Source organism: Candoia aspera, chromosome 1, assembly GCF_035149785.1.
Source record: "Candoia aspera isolate rCanAsp1 chromosome 1, rCanAsp1.hap2, whole genome shotgun sequence".
In the NCBI taxonomy this organism is placed as follows: Eukaryota; Metazoa; Chordata; class Lepidosauria; order Squamata; family Boidae; genus Candoia; species Candoia aspera.
In genome coordinates, this window is record NC_086153.1 from 105090184 (window position 1) to 105113808 (window position 23625).

Genomic DNA, 23625 nt, shown 5'->3' on the forward strand with positions numbered 1-23625 from the left:
TCTGTCCTAAATTTTTGAGTTCTATAGCACTAATGACTAAGATGTTTCTGGATGTTTGACTTTTAAAATATATAAAGTAGCTAAAATATATTGTTTCAAAATCCATTTCCTGCATAGACTGTGCTTAGTCGTCATCAACTACTGCCTGTTTTTATTTCTAAATTATGTTAATTGTCCTAGTCCCATAGAACAAACAATAAACCGTGTAATTCTCATCACTGCCGAGTAAAAGAGCTGTAAAGTATTTAACATATGGTTTTCTTAATTTTAAAAGGACCTTTTAGAAATAGAGCACACTGTTTGTCTCTTGCTGTCAGATTTTTGATCCACTGTAGACTTATATTTGTGATATTAGTTGACCATAGTAAAGATTGTGAGTTTGATATAATGTTTACATTTCTTCTCCCTGTTTTTTTTTAAAGCAACTTCTAAAAACTGAAGAACACAGCTGGTCATTGGCAGAATTGGTCCATGCTGTAGTTCTCCTCACACACTATCACTCACTTGCTTCATTCACTTTTGGCTGTGGAATCAATCCAGAGATCCACTGTGATGGTGGTCACACATTCAGACTGCCCTCTGTTGATGGTTATTGCATTTGTGATATTACAAATGGGAACCATGATGAATATAAGATGCACACACCTGATACAGATATTACAGTGAGTATTTATTATGTTCTGTAAGGTTGGGTCTGTTCACCCTTTTTTAAGGCATCTGCTTGCTGTGGTGTGTGTTTGCAAAGCTGTACAGTTCCTCCCTCCCTCCCTCCCTCCCTGGAATGGATACTTTAAACCATCAGATAAATCTCTGATAGATTACTCTTTAGTAATGCAACATGGATGCTCTAGAGGGGCACACTGAAATGGAGTATATATGTTATTGAGCTATTAAAGGAAATTTCTGTCTGACTTTGTAACCATAGCGTTTGAACACATTGACCCTGGGACACTCTGACAGAAATTCAGAGCAAACTTTCGGAAATCAGAGGTGTGGCAGGGGGCTGCCACGTTAGACTGAGGGTAATCTAACTCAGATGTAGCCTAGAACATGATACCTCATTTCAGCTGCACTTTTTGTATTCTTGCTAATATATCTTGACAGTATTTTCTGCAGCAAATACACAGTGTTAGATATAATTGCATACCAGGAAACTCAATTGGATTGAGATACATACTGTAGATTTGGATTCCTCTCAATATGAGTTAGAAGAAACATCAGAGTTCAAAAAATATGTTTGCCTTCTGAGAGTTGATCTGACCTTTCTAAAATAGCACCTTGAACTCGCTGATACGTTTTTTGCAAGACAAAGAATGGCTATAGGACTTTCTCACTTTTCAAGGCTGTATCATTGAAGATAATTATAAAGTTCTTAAGGAGAGAACAGTCTTCTCATGAAGCAGTTTGCATTGTTATGTTTCATTAAAATGAGCAACACAGAAATAGTCATTCAGTGCTTCACTGTAAGAAGTATTGAGGCTGTGAAGTGTGTCAGTCAGAAACATGACTTGAGGAAAGGTAAGTTTAAAAAATATTGGCTGTTTCGTTTCATTACATACACATTCTCATACATACAAACATGCATTATATATATCATCTCTATATTATCCGTATATTGCATTATCTGTAGTCCTAATGAAGTTCTGCCCTTTAAATGCAGCTATGAACATTTTGAGCTGTTTAGTTAGCTAGTTTTACCGAAAAATTGTTTGAATGTCTCGGAAGACAGATGTGTGGTGGATCTGAAGACAGAATAGGGCATTGGGTGTAATAGTTCTGAAAATTCTGTATGCCTAATTCACAAAATTTTACCTCAAAAGGTGATATTTTAAAACAATTGGCATATACATTTTGGGGAAAACATAACAAAATGATTTTAATCTTGTTATTAACACGTTTTGTGCCACCATTAAGATTTAGAAGCATATACTTCTTAAGAACTTAAAAGTATGTTCCATTAGGCACTTATTCTGAAGGAGGAGGAATTATTTTTGAAAGAATAAACTTCTTTAACAGCTGTGAATGGATATAAAACACTGTATGATAAATTCAGTGTAAAATCTCACAAGAAGCAGAAGTAGTTTGAGAAGGAACATTGCAAGAACCCCAAAGAATGCTTTGGTTGACAAAAGTAGAATAATTGTAGCAGGTTCTCCAGGAAACAAATATTTTTCTTTTGTATAGCAAAAACATAGAAATCGATTCACCACTTCAAGTAATTTTAAATGTCCCATAGTGAGGATAAGTAAAGTTGAGTAAGTGCACTTGGGGGGCAGGGGAATTGCTAGAAGTGGTTCCTTAATGTGGCACTATATCACGATAGTAAAATTAAATGTCCCATAACCGTGATTTCCATAATACGGCTAATTCTTTATTTTGAACTTGTTAATCAAATTTCAAAAAGGCTGAGGTCTTGCATTATTATTAGTAAAGTCTCAACTGAGGGGCAAATAGTTCAGCTGTGCATTTCCTTTCCTTTAATTAAGCAATAAAATTATATTACCTTTTTAATTCTCTACACAAACATTCTAGAAAAGTGGCAAGTACTAAATTAGGTATAAGATGGAAATTCTATTTTTTATCATAATAAGTATCAATGCTACATTGTAATTTTTAAAATATTGCTATCAGACTCCAGAGCCTTCCTGTGAAGTAGAAGCACTTATGGAAAAAATGAAGCAAATTCAGGAATGCAGAGATGATGTTGAAGCTAGTCAAGAAGAAAAGGCCACACGCTTTGAGAAGGAGAAGAGAGAAAGCATGTTGGTGGGTTGCTCAGGTCAGAACGTATTTAATATTTTTCTTTATTTTTAACTTGACATGTATATTTATCTGTTTCCAGTATTTAGACTGTATTTCCTCATCATTCCAACATAAATAATTCACTCTAACATAAGTAATTCATCAGGGCAAAAATGACTAGTTCTATTCCAAAACCAGGTATAAAAATGGGTCAGAATAATCAGCATCATCCAACCTAAATTCAACACAGCACATTCTAAACAATAAGGGCAGTAATTTTTAGAAAGTTTGGACCTAAGCTATTGCTCCTCAGTACGACCATAATTGGGACCAGAATTTCAGTTGCTAAGCAAAGTGGTCATTAAGCAAATTCGATCCGATTTTACAACCTTTTTTGTGGAGGCCATTAAGTGAATCACCATGGGCATTAAGCAAACCACATGGTCGTTAAACAAATCACACAGTTCCCCGTTGATTTTGCTTGCCAGAAGCCAGCCAGGAAGGTCGGAAATGGCAATCACGTGACCATAGGATGCTGCGACAGTCATAAATGTAAACTGGTTGCCAAGCGCCCAAATTGTGATCACATGACCATGGGGACACTGAGATGATCATTAAGTGTGAGAACTGGTTGTAAGTCGTTTTTTTCAACACTGTTATAAGTACGAACCATCACTAAACAAATGGTTGTTCAGTGAGGACTATCTGCATGGGCCTGACATTTAAGCAATTGAGAATACTGCCCTTTAAAAAGTTAACTATTTCACAGCCCACTACAGACCTGTCAGATTTCATAAGCAAGATGAGCAATGGTCCAGAAAAGAAGTGCCAAGTCTCAGAGATTGCCCATGGGTTCACCAAAATGAAAAATATAATATCTTAACTTAATGGGGTCCTCCTCAGATTTGCTGCAAAATATAATTCAGATTAGCACAGAGTGAAAACTTGCAAAGCCTACTCCAGATGTTCCAGAACTGCTGCCTTCCACATGTATTAGGTTTCCAACCACAGAATTCCCAACTAATATAATCTGTTGGCTATGTTGGCTCACAATTCTGGGAACTGTAGAGGACACCAGATTTTGTAAATACAGTGAAATCTTGATTTATCAAACCACAATGAAACAGATTTTGTATGCACCAGTTGATATCATTTGCATAATATTATGCACATGAAGTAAATAATGTCATTTATGTCATTTGTGAAACAGCACCGTTATGCAAATGGCATAAATTAACACAAATGGCATAATTAGTGTAATGGTATTAAGCAGATGATGCAAATTGTCACATTAGTACTTTCCAGTTTAACAGACATTCATTTATAACAACCATCCTTACAATTAATCTGTTAAAACTTCCTTAAGAGGTTTTTAAAAAATGGAGCACTGTATAATCACTAAAAGGACAAAATAGATTTTTTATAAATAAATGTGAATTCATCAACTCCCTGGAGCAGGCCAGCAAATTTGGGTCTCTATATTCAGTCCCTTCATTTTAAACTGAAGGCTCTGTATGGGCTTAAAGTGTATCTATCAAATGCTTTAAATGGTTTTGAATTCCAGATCATAATAAGTTTTCAACAGCATTAGGAAATACTGAAAACATTACATTCAAAACCACAAATCTGCTTCATAACTTCTATGTCATTTATAAATCCTTAATGACATTCCATGTGTTTATGTGTAACAATAGTAATAATAATAATTTATTTAAAATGTATGCTGCCCGACACCCAACAGCTCTGGGGGTGCTCACAACAAACAAACAAATTACAACAAAACCAGTAAAACATAAAAGGTGGCAAGCTGACAGACCAGATGGCATGGTCTCACTCTCCCTCGCCAAAGGCCTAGGTGAAGAACCAGGTCTCCACGGCTCTTCTAAAAAACAGCAGAGTGGGGGCCATCTGGATCTCAGGGAGAACCTCATTCTAGAGGTCAGGCATTGCTACAGAGAAGGTACAGGGTCCCAAGAAATGACAGTGTTTAATCAAAGGAACCTGGGGTGCGCCAACCCTGCAAGATCAAATTGGTTGGGCAGATATTATGGGAGACAGGTGGTCCTTCAAGTAACCAGGGATTATGCCAGGTAGGGCTTTATAGGTATCCAGCATTTTGAACTGCAACCAGAAGCAAACTGGCAGTGCAGCTCATAAAGCGGAAGTGTAACATGAGCATACCAAGGCATCCCCATCACTGCTCACATCACTGCATTCTGGACCAGTTGAAGCTTCCAGGTGCTCTTCAAGGGCAGCCCCATGCAGAGCGCATTGCAGTAATCAAGCCACAAAATGACTAGGGCATGAGTGACTGTTTGAAGGGCCCCCAATCTAGGAAAGGGATGCAGTTGGCACACCAGATGAAGTTGTGCAAAGGCCATCCTGGCCACAGCTGCCCTCTGTGTGTGTGTGTACAAATGCATAGCTGCCTAAGAACAAATTGTATACAGATAGGAAGAGTATGTGTTGCCAAGCAATGTGTGTGTTTTGGCATGCCCAAGCCAAGGTTTCTACTCAGTTGGCCCCTCCCATTGCCTGTCAGCTATCAGAAGCAGCACAAGAAAAGGTTCCGATACCTTCTGTGATCACAACAGGCCTCCAGAATAACCAAGCTTGTTGTATATTTGATAGTGGTATCAATTTGATAGTGCAAATTGAGATATTTGCACTATGGACTTCTAGCCCAAGAACTGCAGTGGCAGCAACTGCTGTACAGCTAAACTTACGTAGTTGATTCATTGTTACTAATGCTGTGAGCCTTCCTAATACGCTTTTAGACTGGATGTTAACTGTATCTACCCTATCATTCTGATTATGGAGAGGCAATAGGATCAGAAGCAAGGACATTTGATGCTAATTCCTAGTCCTGTATACATTATTAACCCTTTTTACAGTTATTAAGCAGGAGTTCATTCTCAAGGGCTAGTTTTTTCATATCTGGAAATAATTACAGAGGAAAACAAGCCTGTCCATTGATGGTCAAATAAGTTACAACTCTTCGTTTCATAATATGTAGGATTAACATGTATTGATCCTTATCCTTATTAAAAGCAAAGATTATGAAGGGGCAATCCCAGTACTGTATCTTTGAAAAAGCCGTATTTTATCTGCAACATGCTTTTCCTGTACTGATTACAGATGTTATTTATTATAATTTAGCAATGTGCTTCTAGGCTATTTTTGTGGAACTATCTTATTTGTTTCATGTTTAACAGAAGATGAAGAATCAGCGCCAACAAGAGATGTATCTCGTCACTTTGAGGATACTAGCTATGGCTATAAAGATTTCTCAAGACATGGAATGCATGTGCCTACCTTTTGCGTGCAGGTAGATAATACATTATAAGTATCAAAATGTAAAGTGTGCACAAGCATATTATGCATTGGATTTTTTGTTTGTTTATAACTTTAGAGCAGGCATAGGCAATGTAGTGCCCTGCAGTTTTGAACATTTTCTAATCAGCCTCAGGCAGTAGATAGGGGATTATTGTGCAAGCTATAATTGAAACCGATGGAGAAGAACAGGGTATCCGTGCTCTTGGAATACACAGCAATTATTTCCTAAATTTGGATTTTAAAAATGAAGTTAAAAGTATGTTTTTCTACTTTGTCCATGTTCTTGAGAACTTGCTTCCATGTGCCTATTTTGTTTTTAAGGACTATTCGTGGGAAGACCATGGGTATTCACTGGTAAACCGTCTCTATCCAGATGTAGGACAACTAATAGATGAGAAGTTTCAAATTGCCTACAACTTGACTTACAACACAATGGCTATGCATAAAGACGTGGATACATCAATGCTTAGACGGGCAATTTGGAATTATATCCACTGTATGTTTGGAATAAGGTTAGTCCTGTTGTAATTTCTGTACTAGATCAACTTTAGTTATCTACTCATTTTGGAAGCATTGCTTCCCATATGGGCTCTTTACACGTGTACTGAGCGTGAATACATAGTATCAGACTAAATCTATGTTAAGACCCTAGATCAAAAGACATGAACATACAGTTGATGAACTGGATAAAGAATAAAGTAATAGCATTGGTAACGTCTTCCTAACGAAAGCTGGTAAAGGCAAGTTCTGGATAGCAATTCTGGTTGAGGTAAGAACCTTGGGCCCTAAGAAAGCTAACCATAATTTTAAAAGTAAAGATGATTCTAGAACAAAGGTCTTGTGTTGCTCCTAAATCCATGGCTAGAAGATACCACTGAGAAGCGGGAATTTGTCAGGGAAAGCAGCAGATCAGAAAAGGCAAATGACAGCTGCAATATTCTGAAAGTCAGTGCCTGGACAGGGCTGCATAGAGTAGAAGAGGGAAACAGGGCAAAGCACCAAAGAAGGGGACATGTGCTATTGCCAACATATTGAGAACGGACAAAAATATTCAGGCTACTACCGTAATTGGGATTCTAGCCAGAGTAGTTTCAGATTTACCAGAACACTTACGGCTGAGAGATCGCAAGCAATCACACAGTAATTACTGTAACCGGCAACAATGTGTTTAGTGCAAAATCTGAACATGCTCGTTCTCCTGATTATAGATATGATGATTATGACTACGGTGAAATTAATCAGCTGCTGGATCGCAGCTTTAAAATTTATATCAAAACTGTAGTGTGTACTCCTGAGAGGACCACAAATAGAATGTATGATAGCTTCTGGAGGCAGTTCAAACATTCTGAGAAGGTATGTTGTGCAGCTTTGTGTTGTGACTCGGTAGGCTGAATAATAGTTGTTTGACAGTTGTGACAGTTGAGACATTCGTTTTGCGTAGATTGCGATCCCATGAGCCCGTTTGGTCTAGGGGTTAAGGCTCCAGGCTGGAATCCAGGAGACCGTGAGTTCTAGTCCCGCCTCAGGCAGGAAAGCCGGCTGGGTGACCTTGGGCCGGTCACTGTCTCAGCCCAAGCCACCTCACAGGGTTGCTGTTGTGGGGAAAACAGGAGGAGGAGGAGGAAGTATTAGGTATGTACGCCGCCTTGAGCTATTTATAAAAATAATAAAGGCGGGATAGAAAATTAAATAAAATAGATAAATAACTTAAATATCTCCTCTTACAAAATGTTTACACTTTTACCAGTCTGTAATGCTTTGGTCTTTACATCACTGCTCTTAGTGGAAATAGCAACATTAATGAATTTACTTTATTGGAGAAAGTCCTCTAGATCCCTGTAATTCGAGCTATCTTGCCTCATCTGGTGACAGTACGTAAAGTCATTGCAGGACCAAAGCCGGGCTTGCAGCCTAGTGAGTGTTGCACATATAGCAACCATTTGGATGGCAGGCCATCTAATTGTCTGTTGCATAGGGTCCCTGCCGTCTTCAACCACTAGTACACTCATGGATTCCTGCCTGGCTTCCAGTTCAAGTATTAGTAGCATTTCTGCATGCCTTCGAAGAATTCTGTAATGCACAAAAGATACTACACCCAACTCCTTTTTGTTTTCTTTAAGGTGCACGTCAATTTGCTTCTCACAGAAGCACGGATGCAAGCGGAACTGCTTTATGCTCTGAGAGCCATTACTCGTTACATGACGTGAAAAACTCAGCAGTAGCGATGGAAGGTGCCGCGGGGGCTGCTTACCAGGGCTTGTTAAGGGGCTTCTCAACCAGCAGTGGCTAAAAGCCATGAGATTATTTGTGCCATAGTGTTCATTATTATAATTACTACTGCTACTACTAGTATTATTCCAGCTCCTTACTTAATGGATATCACTGCTGATGCTGAGCTTGGTGGTAGGAGGACAGTTGTTCAGAGATGCACTCAAATGGATTCCAGCCTACTCCAGTTAGCATAGGAGGCAATGACTTCTGACAGATAACTAATTACTGAAATCTTTGTGTATTGTCACAAATAGATAAAAATCTGGAAGATTTTTGCTTTTGATATAAGAATGATGTTTTTATAAAAGTCCTGATGCTGCTGAACTTGCTGGTTAAATGAAGAGACTAGCAATTCCAGTTATTAAGCTACAAACGAATGCAAGCAATGCTATTGTCTGAGCCTACATTGTACGTGATAATTAGAGAAGATCCTTGCTAATAATGCAGAGCTGAACAGGATGTTACACTAACAGTTTTGACCGTAAGAGAATCTTTTGCTGTCTGGCCTGGGCGTATTATGTCAGAGTAAGGCAATGTGAGACTTTTCAAAGCTGCTTAAAAATCTGCAACTTTGTGAAAAGCTAAGTAGTTGAGAGCAAGGATGGATAATATACTTCTCCAGTAGTCCTAGAAGCTATCAAAGGTGTGGAAGTATTAATTCTGGCATCAAATAGCTTCTTAATAAAGCACTTGCTCATTTCTACAGCCTGTCCCTTAGCAGCAGCTTATGTAGTTAAGCAAGAAAATAGCTAACAACAAAAAACCTTTAAGTAACTTTGACATACCACTGTGTGTGTGTGTGTGTCTGTGTGTGTGTGTGTGTCCGTGTAAAATATATGGACACTTTTTGTATGAAGTCTGTCAGTATTACTGGATTGTTTAAATAAAAAATAACATTTTCCTCTTTTTTCAGAGTTCTTGAAGTATCATTCATTACAAAATAGAGGAATTAATGCTGTGTCTGGTGTGTATTTCTAATTTGTGTTTGAGAGAAAAATGACAAAAGTTTAATTGCAATCCTTGACAGTTCAACAGGAAGCATCTGCTATTTCCTTTAGTCAGAAATGCAAAGTGTATGCTGATCCAAAACATATAAGCCAAATGTGCAGTTTTAAAGTTGGCTTTGACTAAAAATACCAATTTCATTCCCTGCTATATGAATTTCATTTGTGAAGTCAAATAACTATTTCACTTTACCAGATTGGCTTATCTTTAAAAGGGTAAGGTTTGTACTCTTGTCATATAAATACATTTGCAATTGTTTCAAAAATATCAATCTGCATTTATACTGTGATTTTTTTAAAATGCATTTTAAAAATATTGGGTGGAGAATAAATGTTAGTCTGAATCATATCTAAAAATTAATTTTAAAATTGCTGACCTAATGCAATACTAGTTCTATACATTAAAACCTAACCAAATTATTCAAAAATGAATGCTGTCTGAATTATATACTAGAGCTATTTTCCATATTTTACTCCTCAAAACTGTAGTGACCCAAATCATCATCTTCTAATGTCATCTTTTCTATTGTGGCAGATTGTAGAAAAGTAATTTTTTGTAATATATACATACGACAATTCAGAAATAGGAGTTACATGTTTTTAAAGAGAACTGAACACAAGTTAGCGCTTGTGAAATAACTTTCTGTGTGAAAGCACTCTTCATGAGGAGGACAAACAGGGTCTCCTTTAAGACAGCCAGGGAGACCCTATAGTGTCAAATTTCTTCCAGTCAAAAGACAACAGAACTTTTCCAACCAAAGAGTATAAGCAAAATGATAGAAGGAACGGTGTTCTTTCAGATGTGCAGGTTCTGGATCATTTAGAACCAGTATATTGAACTAAACCTGGAAGAAAATGCAGCTGTTATAGGATCAGTTTCACAAGATCCCTGATAGCTACACATAACACCATCTACCGGATCATGTTCCATGCATTTAAAGTGTCCTGCAATAATCCACACGAGAGGTTACCAGAGCACGCAACAGGGAAGCTAGGCTCTGTCTAAGCATATCAATCAAAGCTGGGTCAAGGCATTGTGTGTCACTCAGCTAGCTGAGCTTCAGTGATGATGCTAGATTGAAAAGGCCACCAACCTCACAAGGGAAAAGTACAGTCCCATACAGAACTGAAAGTAGTTAAGTTCATTGGTACCCACCCTCCTGATTTCTGATTCCTGGCAATAATCAAGGAGGTGCTTAGCTTCATCTAAGATGTTAAGGTGAACTGAAATGCTGGCCCTCTTGGAGATCAAGGGATATTTTGATAGTAAAACCAGGAGGACCCAGACTGAAATTTTAAAGTTTTGTGTATTATTTTTGTTTATATAGTGCCATTAAAAAAGGAATACATTTTCCAAAATGTGTTGGACCGAATAAAAACTTCTACTGGCACTTGGGATTTCTCCCTTGTTTACTACAGTGCCTGCTCTCCTCTTTCATTGCTAAATGTAGAGCCAGCAATGATGCAGCTCACTTTCCAGTTTCATCTCACTAAAAAAGCTCCAAACAACATAAAAGCAGTGAAATACATTAAATGATTAAAGCAATATTAAAACAGTATTTACAAGTCTCCGAATTACCAACATTGCCCCCTCAAGTCATACTACAGGTAGTCCTCACTTAATGACAGTAATTGGGATCAGAATTTCCATCGCTAAGTGATGCAGCTGTAAAGCGCTATGTCACATGGTGATCCTGGGAGGGATGAGGAAAGAGCATCAGGACTATATACCCCCCAGCAAGGTCACCCAAGATCATCCCAGCTGCCCAGCTAAAGCAAACAGCTATTTCAGGCAGCAGCCCTATAGGAAGATGCTGGAGGCAGCAGATCACTTTAACAAAAGGGAAGGCATCTTTTCTTACCACACAGAATAAACCACTGCTGTATTTCACTTGGATAGTGATTACAACAGATATAAAGTGATTGACGTAAAGTGTTGGATGATGGAGCCTTCGGGTCAGGTGGTACAACATGCTACCTAGGAAGAACTGAGGATTTTTCTGAGTACTAACAGTACAATCAGAACATGAAAAGCAAAGGACCAGTGCTGCTTTCAGACAGGATGGATGTAGCAAAACAAAAATGTCCCCCTTTTACTTAGAAGATTCTAACATAAAATTGGTATGCTAAAGGATACTAATGGAGAAATAATAATTGATTCACAGAAGATCAAACAAAGATGGAAGGAACATACTGAAATTCTGTATAGTAGATATGTGAACATCCCTTAGAAGGTATTCCCTACTTACAAGAACCTCTAGTACTACAAGGGGATGTTGGAAGGTTACTAGACTTGATGGAATATCTGCAGAAATACGGGAAGCAATAGAAGAATCACCGGTAAAGGTTCTAACCAAATTATGCCAATCCCTGGGCTAGGCTTTCTACTGACTAACATTACTTCCATCTTGTCTGGATTCAATTTCTGCTTATTCAATCTCATCCAATGCATTAAACTACTGATAATAAAGGCTACTAAAAGCCAGTCTCATTAGCATTCCAGCAGTACCATGCTCCAAAGTTCCAGATAGTTTCTTACAGTTGTTTCATATACATAGATGACCGGCCAGATTCTTGCGGGCCCTCCATACAGTCATGGAAAAAAGTACGTATGCCCTCTTTGCGTTCTATGGTTTTACATATCAGGACATAATAAAAATCATCTGGTCCTTAGCAGGTCTTAAAATTAGGTAATGACAACCTCAGATGAACAATAACACATGACATATTACACCGTGTCATTTATTTTTACAAAAATAAAGCCAAAATGGAGCAGCCGTATGTGAAAAAGTAAGTACATCCTATGATTCAATAGCTTGTAGAAGCACCTTTAGCAACAATAACTTGAAGTAACTATTTTCTGTATGACTTTATCAGTCTCTCACATCATTGTGGAGGAATTTTGGCCCACTCTTCTTTACAACATTGTTTCAGTTCGTTGAGGTTTGCGGGCATTTGTTTATGCACAGCTCTCTTAAGAGTCCCACCACAGCATTTCAGTCAGGTTGAGGTCTGGAATTTGGGCCATTGCAACACCTTGATTTTGTTTTTCAGCCATTCCATTGTAGATTTGCTGGTGTGCTTGGGATCATTGCCCTGTTGCACGACCCAATTTCGGCCAAGCTTTAGCTGTCGGACAGATGGCCTCACATTTGACTCTAGAATACTTAGGTATACAGAGGAGATCATGGTCAACGCAATGAGTGCAAGCTGCCCAGGTCATATGGCTACAAAACAAGCCCAAATCATCCCTCCCTCCACCACTGTGCTTGACAGTTGGTATGGGATGTTTATGCTGATATGCTGTTTGGTTTTTGCCAAATGTGGTGCTGTGCATTATGGCCAGACATCTCCACTTTGGTCTCGTCTGTCCAAAGGACATCGTTCCAGAAGTCTTGTGATTTGTTCAGATGCAACTTTGCAAACCTAAGCCATGCTGCCCTGTTCTTTTTAGAGAGAAGAGGCTTTCTCCTGGCAACCCTTCCAAACAAACCATACTTGTAGTCTTTTTCTAATTGTACTGTCATGAACTTTAACATTTAACATGCTGAGGACTGCAGAGTCTGAGATGTAACTCCTGGATTTTTTGCAATTTCTCTGAGCATTGCATGGTCTGACCTTGGGGTGAATTTGCTGGGACGTCCACTCCTGGGAAGATTGGCAACTGTCTTGAATGTTTTCCACTTGTGAGTAAGTGTCCTCACTGTAGAATGATGGACTTTAAATTGTTTGGAAATGGCCTTATAGCCCTTCCCAGATTGATAGGCAGCAACAATTGCTTCTCTAAGATCATTGCTGATGTCTTTACTCTTTGGCATTGTGTTAACAACACCTGAATGCTTGAGACCAGTACACCCCTAAAACTTCGGCTTTTATAGAGGTGGTCACACTTGCTGATGATCAATTAATCAAGGGCATTTGATCAGCAGCACCTGGCTGATACTTAGCCTCTTAATAGCTATGGAAGCAGTAAGGATGTACTTAGTTTTTCACACATGGCTTCTCCATTTTGGCTTTATTTTTGTAAAATTAACAATGACATGGTGTAATATGTCATGTGTTGTTGCTCATCTGAGGTTGTCTTTACCTAATTTTAAGACCTGCTAAGGACCAGATGACATGTCCTGATACGTAAAACCACAGAACTCAAAGAGGGTGTACTTACTTTTTCCCACAACTGTAGATGAATGGCTATGATACCAAGCAACAGTCCCCTCAGCAGTATCCCTTGAATCAAACTCAGTGACACATGACTCATGCACAGACCCAATTTTCAGACTTTTCTGGATACCTTGATAACCATGGTACCAGTTCTTACAATCTTAACTCTAAACCATAAAGTTATTATAAAGTTAAATAAAAAAGATACTCAATTCAGATGTTGTAATTGGTTTATTTTTGTATTTCCTAAATGCCACTGGAAATTTAAGAAAAGATATTCTACAATGAATGTACACGCTATATAGAAAAGTATAAAACTTAAAAGGCATTTTTCATGGAAACATACTGAAATATTCTGATACCAAACAATTTGCAAAAACAGCTGCAGAAGTGCTTTGTGTACTGATTGACTCAACACCCATCTTGAAATGAAGTATTATCAAGTAATGATTTTCAAGTTTGAATTCTCTGGAGAAGCTTCTGTGCCACAGGTTTGAACTCTGTTTCCCAATAAACTTTGTGATACTCCCTTAAGTCACTGTCAAAACTGTATGCCAGTGCCAATTCTTCATCTATAACAAGAGAAGAATACCTACCAATCAACATTAAATAATAACATACTTAAAACAATTTAAGAATTATTCACACATGTATTTGGATATATCTGCTACCAACACAGAGAAGAATTAAGAAAAAGAATGTGCGCGCATATTAAGATATATTTCCTGAAGGGGTTTGGCTTTTTTTTTCTGCCTTTGAGTCAGACTTCACTCCTGGTTACTGCATAGAGTTTTCTAGGCAGCATTTTTGGAAGTGGTTTGCCACTGCCTTCTTCCTGAGGCTAAGAGGGAGTGACCAGCCAAAGGTCACCCATTTGTCTTTCATGCTTAAGGCAGGAATAGAACTCAGGTTTCTCTGCTCCTAGTCCAGCACTTTAACCACTAGATCAAACTGGCTCTCAAATTACTGATAGGTTCTTTTAAAAAAAAATCAGGTAGTTGGTAATACTAGTAATTTCCTGCTAAGACTCTGGAAAGACTGCCAATTGGTTAAGAAAATAATGAACTACAAGGGAAAAAAGGGTCCTGCTATAAGCCGCTTCCTGTATTTCTCATTTCCATCCATTAGGGAAGTATGGTGAGATTGTTTTTACAGCTTACCTAAAAATGACATAAGAAGAACTAGTAGACTGTTTGAGTCATCATCTTCAAAGCAGGGCTCCTTGCTGGTAACATTCTCGCTGTAGTTCCACAAAGTTTTGCATATCAAACAAGCCAGTTGCCAGTCTGTGGGCCCAAAATCTCTCAAACAATCGATTAATCTGTTGTAATAACAGGTGAAAACCGATGTTTGCTTTTTAATAGCTGCTATTAAACCCTTGAAAATCTAGGGTCTTTGTAAAAGCCTTGTAGGAAAATAGAAACAACAATGTGCTAGATATTTTTCCCCTCCCCAGTGTGAATTTTAGCCACCTCTTTGACTCAGCTAGTTTCTAGGACTCACTTTTTAATTCCTCCTTCTTCATTCAAAATATTACGCCTGCTTTTATCCACAGTAAGGTTGAGGAGAACTCCACAGGCTGAAAAGCAGACATCTTGGTGTTTGGCATCAAGCAAAGCAATCATGAACTTGTACACTAGATCACAGAAGAAAAATTTAGAGAACAAACTTGCTTTTAAGAACAAGTAACTGTATCAGATGCACCATTAGAATACTGCTCTGCCACTTCCAAAGGATTGAAATACTGACTTCTGTTCTGTAGCAATTACCAACTCTCCATGCAATTAATGAAAATGCAACATTTTTCACAGGCTTATCCCAATAATCACAACATGAAGACTTGGCATGACTACTTTGAGCACAATTACTCTTTCAATGTCCTTTTAAAAAGTTCCCTGATACAAAGCTAAACTCATGCATGAGATCTCATAACATTTTGAGCATTTTAATTTAGAGGCAATAAATGTGTTGTATAAAAGGACATGATGGTACCTACCCTTACAAATTCTGCTTAAGTTAAACAGAATCTCCTTTTATGACACTTGTCCAAGTGTTCCCAAATAGCACTTTTTACACAGTTTATTTTAACAGCCATTTCTCTTAAGCAAAAACCAACAGGAAACATTTTGTGAATATATGATTTAAGTTACTTCATATAACTTGGTCATTTCTAATGGGACAGGAACTCACCCTTTCGCTGTATAATAAAATCACGGACTTCATGGTTTTGAGAAAGATTACCAAAGACCCGAATAGCCTCCAGAATTCCATCCATATGACTGCTCATTAACAGCTGTAGAAGCACTGTAAGAGGAAAATATACTGCATTTAATATACTTCAAGGAATAAGGCATCTTTTTGCTTCAGCCCTGCACCAAAAAGCAGGGCAGTAAGTAACAGAAAGGCAAATTAAGCAATGTGTGTACATCTTTATTTTAAGCTCTCAGGATAGCGAGAAAAGTTGCTGCTTGTCACGCCCTCAGGCTAAAAGTGCAATGACACACGTGTATGTATGTATGTATGTATGTATGTATGTATGTATGTATATATAGCACAGTACAGTACAGCATAGTATGCATATTCCTGTGATATTTTTGCCACTTACTGAACAACAGGAGGAAGTATACAACCAGTTTCACTCCTACTGGAACTCATCACATACATATATACCCATTATAATCAATTTTAGATCTTACAAAGGTGTATATAAGCTCTAAATTGTTAACAATGGCTACTTGTATCTGATGAGCTCCAGTAAGAATGAAACTGGTCACACACCACTTCCTGTTGGTCAGTATGTGGCAAAAATACCACAGAATAGCAAGTGCTTCAGACAAAAGGCTGGTACATGGGGTAAAAGAAACATTACATCAGGGGACTGATCAGTCTACGTTTTTTGTTACATAAGCCAAGAACAAACAATCAGCTTCACAAGAAGTTCAGGAAGTTATGAGAAACTGTTGTGTCTAACCAAGAGTTAGAATCACTGGGGTTCTTCAGAGGTACTCATTATCATTATTGCAGAAAATTGTATACAAAGTCTAGATAGCCCTGATCAAATTGTAACGCTAAAAACAGGGTATCAACATAATCCAGGCGATGGTTAATACATCCTTGAGGGAGGGGGAGTTTCCGGCTGCCTTCAAGGAGGCGCTGGTACACCCCCTCCTCAAAAAGCCATCCCTGGACCCTACTATACTGGGCAATTTTGATCGAGAGGCCCTCCGAACAGTCACTCATGCCCTGGTCATCTCCCACATAGACTATTGCAATGCGTTCTACATGGGGCTACCCTTGAAGAGTATCCAGAAGCTTCAACTGGTACAGAATGTGGCCGCGCGAGCAGTTATTGGTGCCCCAAGATCAGCACACATAACACCACTGCTGCGCGAGCTGCACCGGGTACCAGTTTGCTTCCAGGTCCAATTCAAGGTGTTGGTTATCACCTTTAAAGCCCTACATGGCATGGGGCCAGGTTACCTGAGGGACCGCCTCATCCCCCTAACATCGACCCGCCCCACCTGGTCATGCAAAGATGGCATGCTACGAACCCCGCTGGTAAAGGAATTCCATCTGGCGGGGTCCAGGAGGCGGGCCTTCTCTGCAGTGGCACCCCCTGTAATGAATGCCTATTCTAAAACACTCAGACTCATGAGCAGGAATTCAAAGATATCTGATTTATTAAAGAATAGTATGCAGGATCACAAAGAAAGCTGAGAATGATAAAAGCGCGCCAAATGCAAACTAAAAACCCTCGGTGCAAATGAGATCCCTCCCCCCATAGAATCTTCCCAAGTTCACAATCCCAGGTGCTCCTAACGGTTTCTGATGGTCTGCAGGAAAAGGCCTTGAACAGATAACATAACCCAAACACATTCCATTGTAACGAACACAGATACAGAGCTTGGTACAAGGTTTCACAGCAGCTCCCTCCCAACAGAAATGCGTGTCAGCGCCATGGCATGTGAAATGTTACGATGTACAGTGCACATCAAAACAGTGAACATGACACCCCCCCTCTGAAATATTCTGCCCCCGGAGGTGAGACAGGCCCATTCACTCCCGGACTTCCAGAAGAACCTAAAAACCTGGTTCTGTCTCCTTGCTTGGGGTGGGAGGGCCACCAGTTCATCTTGGGGGTGGCTAGTATCATGGATCTCTCCCCAACGAACAAGATCTGTGCTGCTTGGATTTTATATTTTATATCTATTTTATTTTTATGGATCTATTTATATTGCTGGGGACGCGGTGGCGCTGCGGGTTAAACCGCTGAGCTGTCGATCAGAAGGTCGGCGGTTCGAAACCGCGCGGCGGGGTGAGCTCCCGTTGCTCGTCCCAGCTCCTGCACACCAAGCAGTTCGAAAACATGCAAATGTGAGTAGATTAATTGGTACCGCTTCGGCGGGAAGGTAACGGTGTTCCGTGAGTCATGCTGGCCACATGACCCGGAAGTGTCCTATGGACAACGCCGGCTCCAAGGCTTTGAAACGGAGATGAGCACCGCCCCCTAGAGTCGGACACGACTGGACTTTACGTCAAGGGAAACCTTTACCTTTACTATTTATATTGTAATTTATGTTTTAATTCTGATTTTATTGTAAACTGCCCAGAGTCCCTTTTTCAGGAGAGATGGGCGGTGATAGAAATTTGGAATATAAATAAATAAATAAATAACGTAGAAGCTAATATCCCACAGTCAATGAAGAAATTGAAGTTGAAAATAGTTTGATATTTCAGCAAGACAATGTTCAAATCAACCTTACTTACAGAAAAGAAAGATTTTGCAATTACAGTCCCGAGGCATAAATCTTATTGAAAATCTATGGAGAGTTCAAAAATGTGCAATTCATGCAAGAAGACCTAAGAATATTTCTGATCTAGAATAATTCTACATGAAAGAGTAGGGAAAAGTTCCAAAAACAAAACCTGAAAGTTTTAGCTCACTACCAAAAATTTTTGGAAGCTGTTTTTTCTGCCAAAAAAGGTATTACAAAGTACCAACTGAAAAGGTGTCCAAACTTTTGCATCTGCTGTATTTACTGGGTTTTTTTAACTTCGAACCTGTACACAGCTGCATACACATAATAAGTATACGCTTACATTTGCAGAAAGATGTTGTGTTTAACTTTGCACCATGCAGTGGTTATGCCCGTTTATTTTTACTTAGGATTCACTGAAACATACAATTAGACAGGACTATATACATTTGGATATAACTATATACTGTTTGGGGAGCCTGGTTAGTAGAAAATCAAAGAAAAAACTTCAAAATATTATTTAGCTTCCCTTCAGTTTCTACATTCTGCTGAAACTGCCCTCACAAAAATTACTTTCTCACTCTTAATCTCACCCTCATAAAACTTGGCATCTCTCCTGCCTTCCTTCCTTATCTGCTGACAAATATCCATCAATCTTATTGAATATCCATACAATCTTGGCACTGTTCTTATTTATTCAGGAAGTTATCACTTCTCTAACTGCTAAATCTCTTGTAAACATGACTCCAATTTTTAAAAATTACCGAATATATCAGAGATGTGGAGCTTCAAAAAGATGCTGAACTATAAGTTCTGGCAGCTCCAGCCAGCATAACCAATTGTGAGAGATGCTGGAAGTGCAGTTCAGCAGTATCTACAAAGACACAAATTCCCTATTAACTTATCGTATATCTGAAAATTTTCTTCAATGAGTTCTCATCTAATACCTTTGAGTGATACGCACTTTAGCTTTCTATGTGTCATAATACTTTTTCATCTATACAGGTAAACAAAAACAAAAGACAGAAAAATAGTGAAATGGGTTAATATGCTGATCAACTAATTTAAAAAATCAGCATGTTCTTCTTTTTAAGGCTAATCAATAAAGGCAACCATGGCAAAGATTAAGCCAAACTGGACCAGTCTTACAACAAAATTGTCTGAAAAATAATACATTAGATGATAAGCTCCTTTTTATTATTTTTCACTCACATCTGTAATAGTCATAAGCAATACTGGGCATTACCATACAATAGAAAGATGAGAAAATAATTTTAATATATTCTTACATTCTGCAATGTATAATTTCTTCTCTTGGATTACAGAATTCTTCACTTGATAAAAGGATAAATTGTTGATTGTTGCAGTGGTATTAATAACCAGCTCCTCACATTCCTCAACCGACTTGCACTCTAGTGATTTAGAAGAAAAGACTTAAGACTTTTGTCAAGATACTGATTATGAAGCTCATCATAACTTCAGTGATTCTAGTATAAAAAAATTACACCGACTCCATAAAATGAAGCCATACAATCAACTGTTGTTATAAGGAATTGGCAACTTTTCAATAAAATTCTGATGCTGAATTCAATCTTTTTGTTTGGGGCCATTTCAAAATATCACTGAAACCATGTCTATTTTATTCAAGTAGATGTACACATTCATCTTACTGAAGTCCTTCATTGAATGACTGATTATACGCCATCAAGTCAGTGTTGACTCCTAGTACCATATACATAGATTTTTTTTCAGACGTCCTTCATATTGCCATCTGAATACATGATATGCCCAGCAAGACTTTGGAAAGGTTCAAAGAAAGCAAAGAAATACTTTCAAGACATGTCCCTGCCAATTTCCTTTTCTAATTCTTGACCAGCTAAAAATATTGGTAGCATGTAGGTGATAGTTGCCATGGTTTTTTAAATGCACAGAAATTAAAACTGAAAGAATTACAGGAATGCTGTCCCAATTATAATGGCCTTCATGGGCTACACAATACTGATGCAGCTAGGTAAATTTAAATCCATCATTTAAAATAGCCAGTTTATGCAGCATACAACTAAGACATGTTTTCTTCCTCCTCATCCCACTGCCATTCCAGGCATTGCCTCTATATTCCATGCATATTGTAAGGAAGGGGGAAACTGCCAAGGTTTTTTCTAATCTCCAAGTGTGTGCAATTTATATTTTAAATTAACTTAAATTCTAACATGACTACAGAAATAAAATGGAACATCTGTATCTCTTATCCTCACAATAAACATTTTTTTAAAAAGATGTCTTTTAATCATGCATATTTAAATTTAAAAAATTAACATCTGCTTAATCAGTTTTTTCCCTGACTATAAAACATAAAAAAAAGAAAAGAAAAAAAGAATGCCATGATGATCAGCATCAGCTCTAGGAAGTCATAAGCCAATGTAGGGGCTTAGGGTGGCACTGAACTGCCACCCACCATTCTATGGGAGGCAATCTGAGGAGCCCTGAGCTATGTTGAGCCCTGGTTTTGAGGCAAACTCTAGCGGCATTCCTGCCCAGCAGCTCCGCTTTGATACTAGAGATGTGGATTGAACAGTAAGACACTGAAACTGGGAAAGCAGCCAGTGAGCTTGCAGATAGAGAAGGTGGATAATGGGGAGCTCTTAACTATGCATCTATGAACCTACCAGCCTTTCCCAATCTGGCACCCTCAAGTTATGTCAGATTTTAACTCTGATTGACATGACCAGAGTTGGATTATCCATTGGGAACCATGAGTACCCAAGAGCCTTAACAAATTCTGGCTCCAGAAATTCTCTGATATAATGCAAATGTTTACTTATAATTGGGGAAGGTGGGGGGGCTACAATTTTAAGAATGCCTAGGGTTTCCAGAATATTACTTTGGCCCTGGGCATGTGTCAGCTAGGGAAGTGTGACATAAATTAATGTCAGCCAAATGATTTTGACACTGATGGTTCCTCTTCTACAGATTATATATTCAAAAGCAGTTCTTACCAAGTACTGTAATAAGTAATGCCACAATGTGATGGTTAGTTGCCAAACATGCACCTACATTTGGATGAATGGACAGATTGGCAATCACTCTTATCAGCTTGATGAGAATATCTTCTGCTTCAGAAGGATGTCTGAGATTCTTTATTTCGCCATCATCTTTCCACAATTTACCATTAGGATCAGTTTCACAGTGAGTTTGGAAAAGTACTGACAGTGTATTAATGCTTCCTTGCACCTCAAAAAATTGTTCCCGGGCCCGATTGTTCTTTGCTGTTAAATTGCCAAGAATGAAAATGATACGAATAACTAAATCCTGAAATTGAACATAAGAAAGGAAAAGAACTTGCTGCAAATGAAAATAGGTAATAATTTATGAAAAGAAAATTAAATTAACTTCTGTTCATATTGAACAGTATAGTCAATAGTTAAACAGTTCACATTTAAAGTACAAAAATAAAAGAATACATAATGCAACCTAGCATGATTTTATTTATGAACCACATTTGCATATACAAATGGCATAAGATATTCCTTACAGTAGCACATACTCTCTAGCAATACTTTCAGAACATAACTTCCCACAATTCTAAGTACACGTTTATAACACTGCCTTCAGTAAAAGATCTAAATCAAATCTCAACACCACACTACCCAACTATAAACTACAAGGGTTCTTTGGGAGAATGGTTATATAACCCAGTAATATAGCCATTAATTTGTGTAAAAGCAACACAGATGTACCCAGTGATTCAATAACTGTCTATGAAAGAGTTTTTTTATTGTGTATTATTGAGCATGGAGCTGCTAAAAATGTAGAAAACAGGCAGGAGATGGGAATTAATTTGCTTTTAGAATATCCATCTCCACTTCTACCTCAGGCAAATTTACAAACAAATGTCATACTTAGCAAGGTGAAATGTTGCAGTTTGGTTAGAGGAAACTACAGACCCAAAGTAACAGTTAAGGGGAATGAATGCTACCTAGGAGGTTTCGGTTGCCTACCACAGTATAAATGGTGTGGGTTGTTTTTTTTTGTGCCTTCAAGTCAGTCTTGACTCTTGACAACTGCCTGGACTAGTCCCTGCAGTTTTCTTGGCAGGTTTTTCAGAAGTGGTTTGCCATTGCCTCCTTCCTAGGGCTGAGAGAAAATGACTGTCCCAAGGTCACCCAGCTGGCTTTGTGCTCAAGGCAGGACTAGAACTCACGGTCTCCCAGTTTCTAGCCTGGTGCTTAACCGCTACACCAAACTGACTCTCATTAAGAGAGATCCTGGGATTTTATCTGTGCCAAAATGTAGCAGAGGCAAAGAATACATAAGACAAGAAAAAAACCCAATATTTGCATTATGCATTCTAAGAAACCAGGACCAGTTGTAAATCATAATCCATAATGCTTTCATCTCAAGTAAATATATGATATTTGTATCTTGTACATAATGGCTCTTTTCTGACATGAGCATTCCAAGTGCCTTAGGAAGTTTTAACTTACTAATACCTTAATTAATTATATTTTTAGCTATCATTCAGATAGCATATGGCCCTTGAATAGTTTTATCTTACCATATACCAGAGATGGGCAACCACAGCTAATGGACCACTAGCAACTCCCCCAAATCGCATTGCCAATCTTGTATACAAAGGCAAAGCAAACTAGACACACCTGGGCTTAAGTTCAGCAGTTTGAGGTCCCACAGATATAAACAGATGTTTCATTCTATTATTCTACCATATTCAATCAATTGAATATGAAGCTTTCATCATTGGTTGGATCATATCTAATAACTCTCAAAATTAACACCATTATTCATATTGAAATCAAAGGATTTGTTTTTCATATCATTTATTCCAACATTCAGAAGAAAAAAAATACGGTAATTCAAGTACGTTATGAATACTTTACTCAGATATGTGCTTTATATGTCAATTGTAAGTTCTCTATTTTAAAATATCAGTTTGAGGAACAATAAAAAGGCAATAGTTTTAATAATAGAATATAACTTTAATATAAACACAGTAATTGTCAGTCATTAAATTATGAGAAGATAAGTGAAAATGAATAAGCAGTGCAAGCTGTGGGGACTGAATTGTGACTGTACTGAAATTGTGTTCCTCTAATATGTAGCATAAACATTTGTATCACTGATTTTGAGAATCTTCATTTTTCTAATTCTAAAATATTTATTCTTTGGGGCCAACATACTTGGACATTAGTTCCAAATACTTGCAGTTTTCTTATTTTTAAATAAATATTCCTAATGATTCAGTATAAAATGCAGAGAAGGCCAGGCAATATTACCAAGAGGAAAAGGTGGCCCACATATATTTCATTGCATCACCCAAGAGGGCACATCTATATGGC

At 38.1% G+C, this 23625-nt stretch overlaps 2 protein-coding genes across 6 annotated transcripts in view; one reads left to right on the plus strand and one right to left on the minus strand.

The window, feature by feature from the left end:
* Positions 1–9778, plus strand: part of SESN1 (sestrin 1) — a 49428-nt gene extending 39650 nt beyond the window's left edge. For all 5 annotated transcript variants that reach the window (XM_063311329.1, XM_063311356.1, XM_063311339.1 and 2 more), the window contains 6 exons: positions 423–662; positions 2632–2779; positions 5958–6070; positions 6400–6590; positions 7287–7431; positions 8199–9778. In XM_063311329.1, the coding sequence (XP_063167399.1) occupies positions 423–662; positions 2632–2779; positions 5958–6070; positions 6400–6590; positions 7287–7431; positions 8199–8285 (924 nt within the window). In that variant the 3' untranslated portion in view covers positions 8286–9778. The remainder of the gene's footprint in view (positions 1–422; positions 663–2631; positions 2780–5957; positions 6071–6399; positions 6591–7286; positions 7432–8198) is intronic.
* Positions 9779–13726: 3948 nt separating this feature from the next.
* Positions 13727–23625, minus strand: part of ARMC2 (armadillo repeat containing 2) — a 71315-nt gene continuing 61416 nt past the window's right edge. Inside the window, exons 13-18 of the mRNA XM_063311385.1 lie at positions 21268–21580; positions 19561–19683; positions 15705–15818; positions 15018–15150; positions 14675–14835; positions 13727–14086 (exon numbers count right to left, since the gene is read on the minus strand). Coding sequence (XP_063167455.1) covers positions 13968–14086; positions 14675–14835; positions 15018–15150; positions 15705–15818; positions 19561–19683; positions 21268–21580 — 963 coding nt within the window. The 3' untranslated portion in view covers positions 13727–13967. The remainder of the gene's footprint in view (positions 14087–14674; positions 14836–15017; positions 15151–15704; positions 15819–19560; positions 19684–21267; positions 21581–23625) is intronic.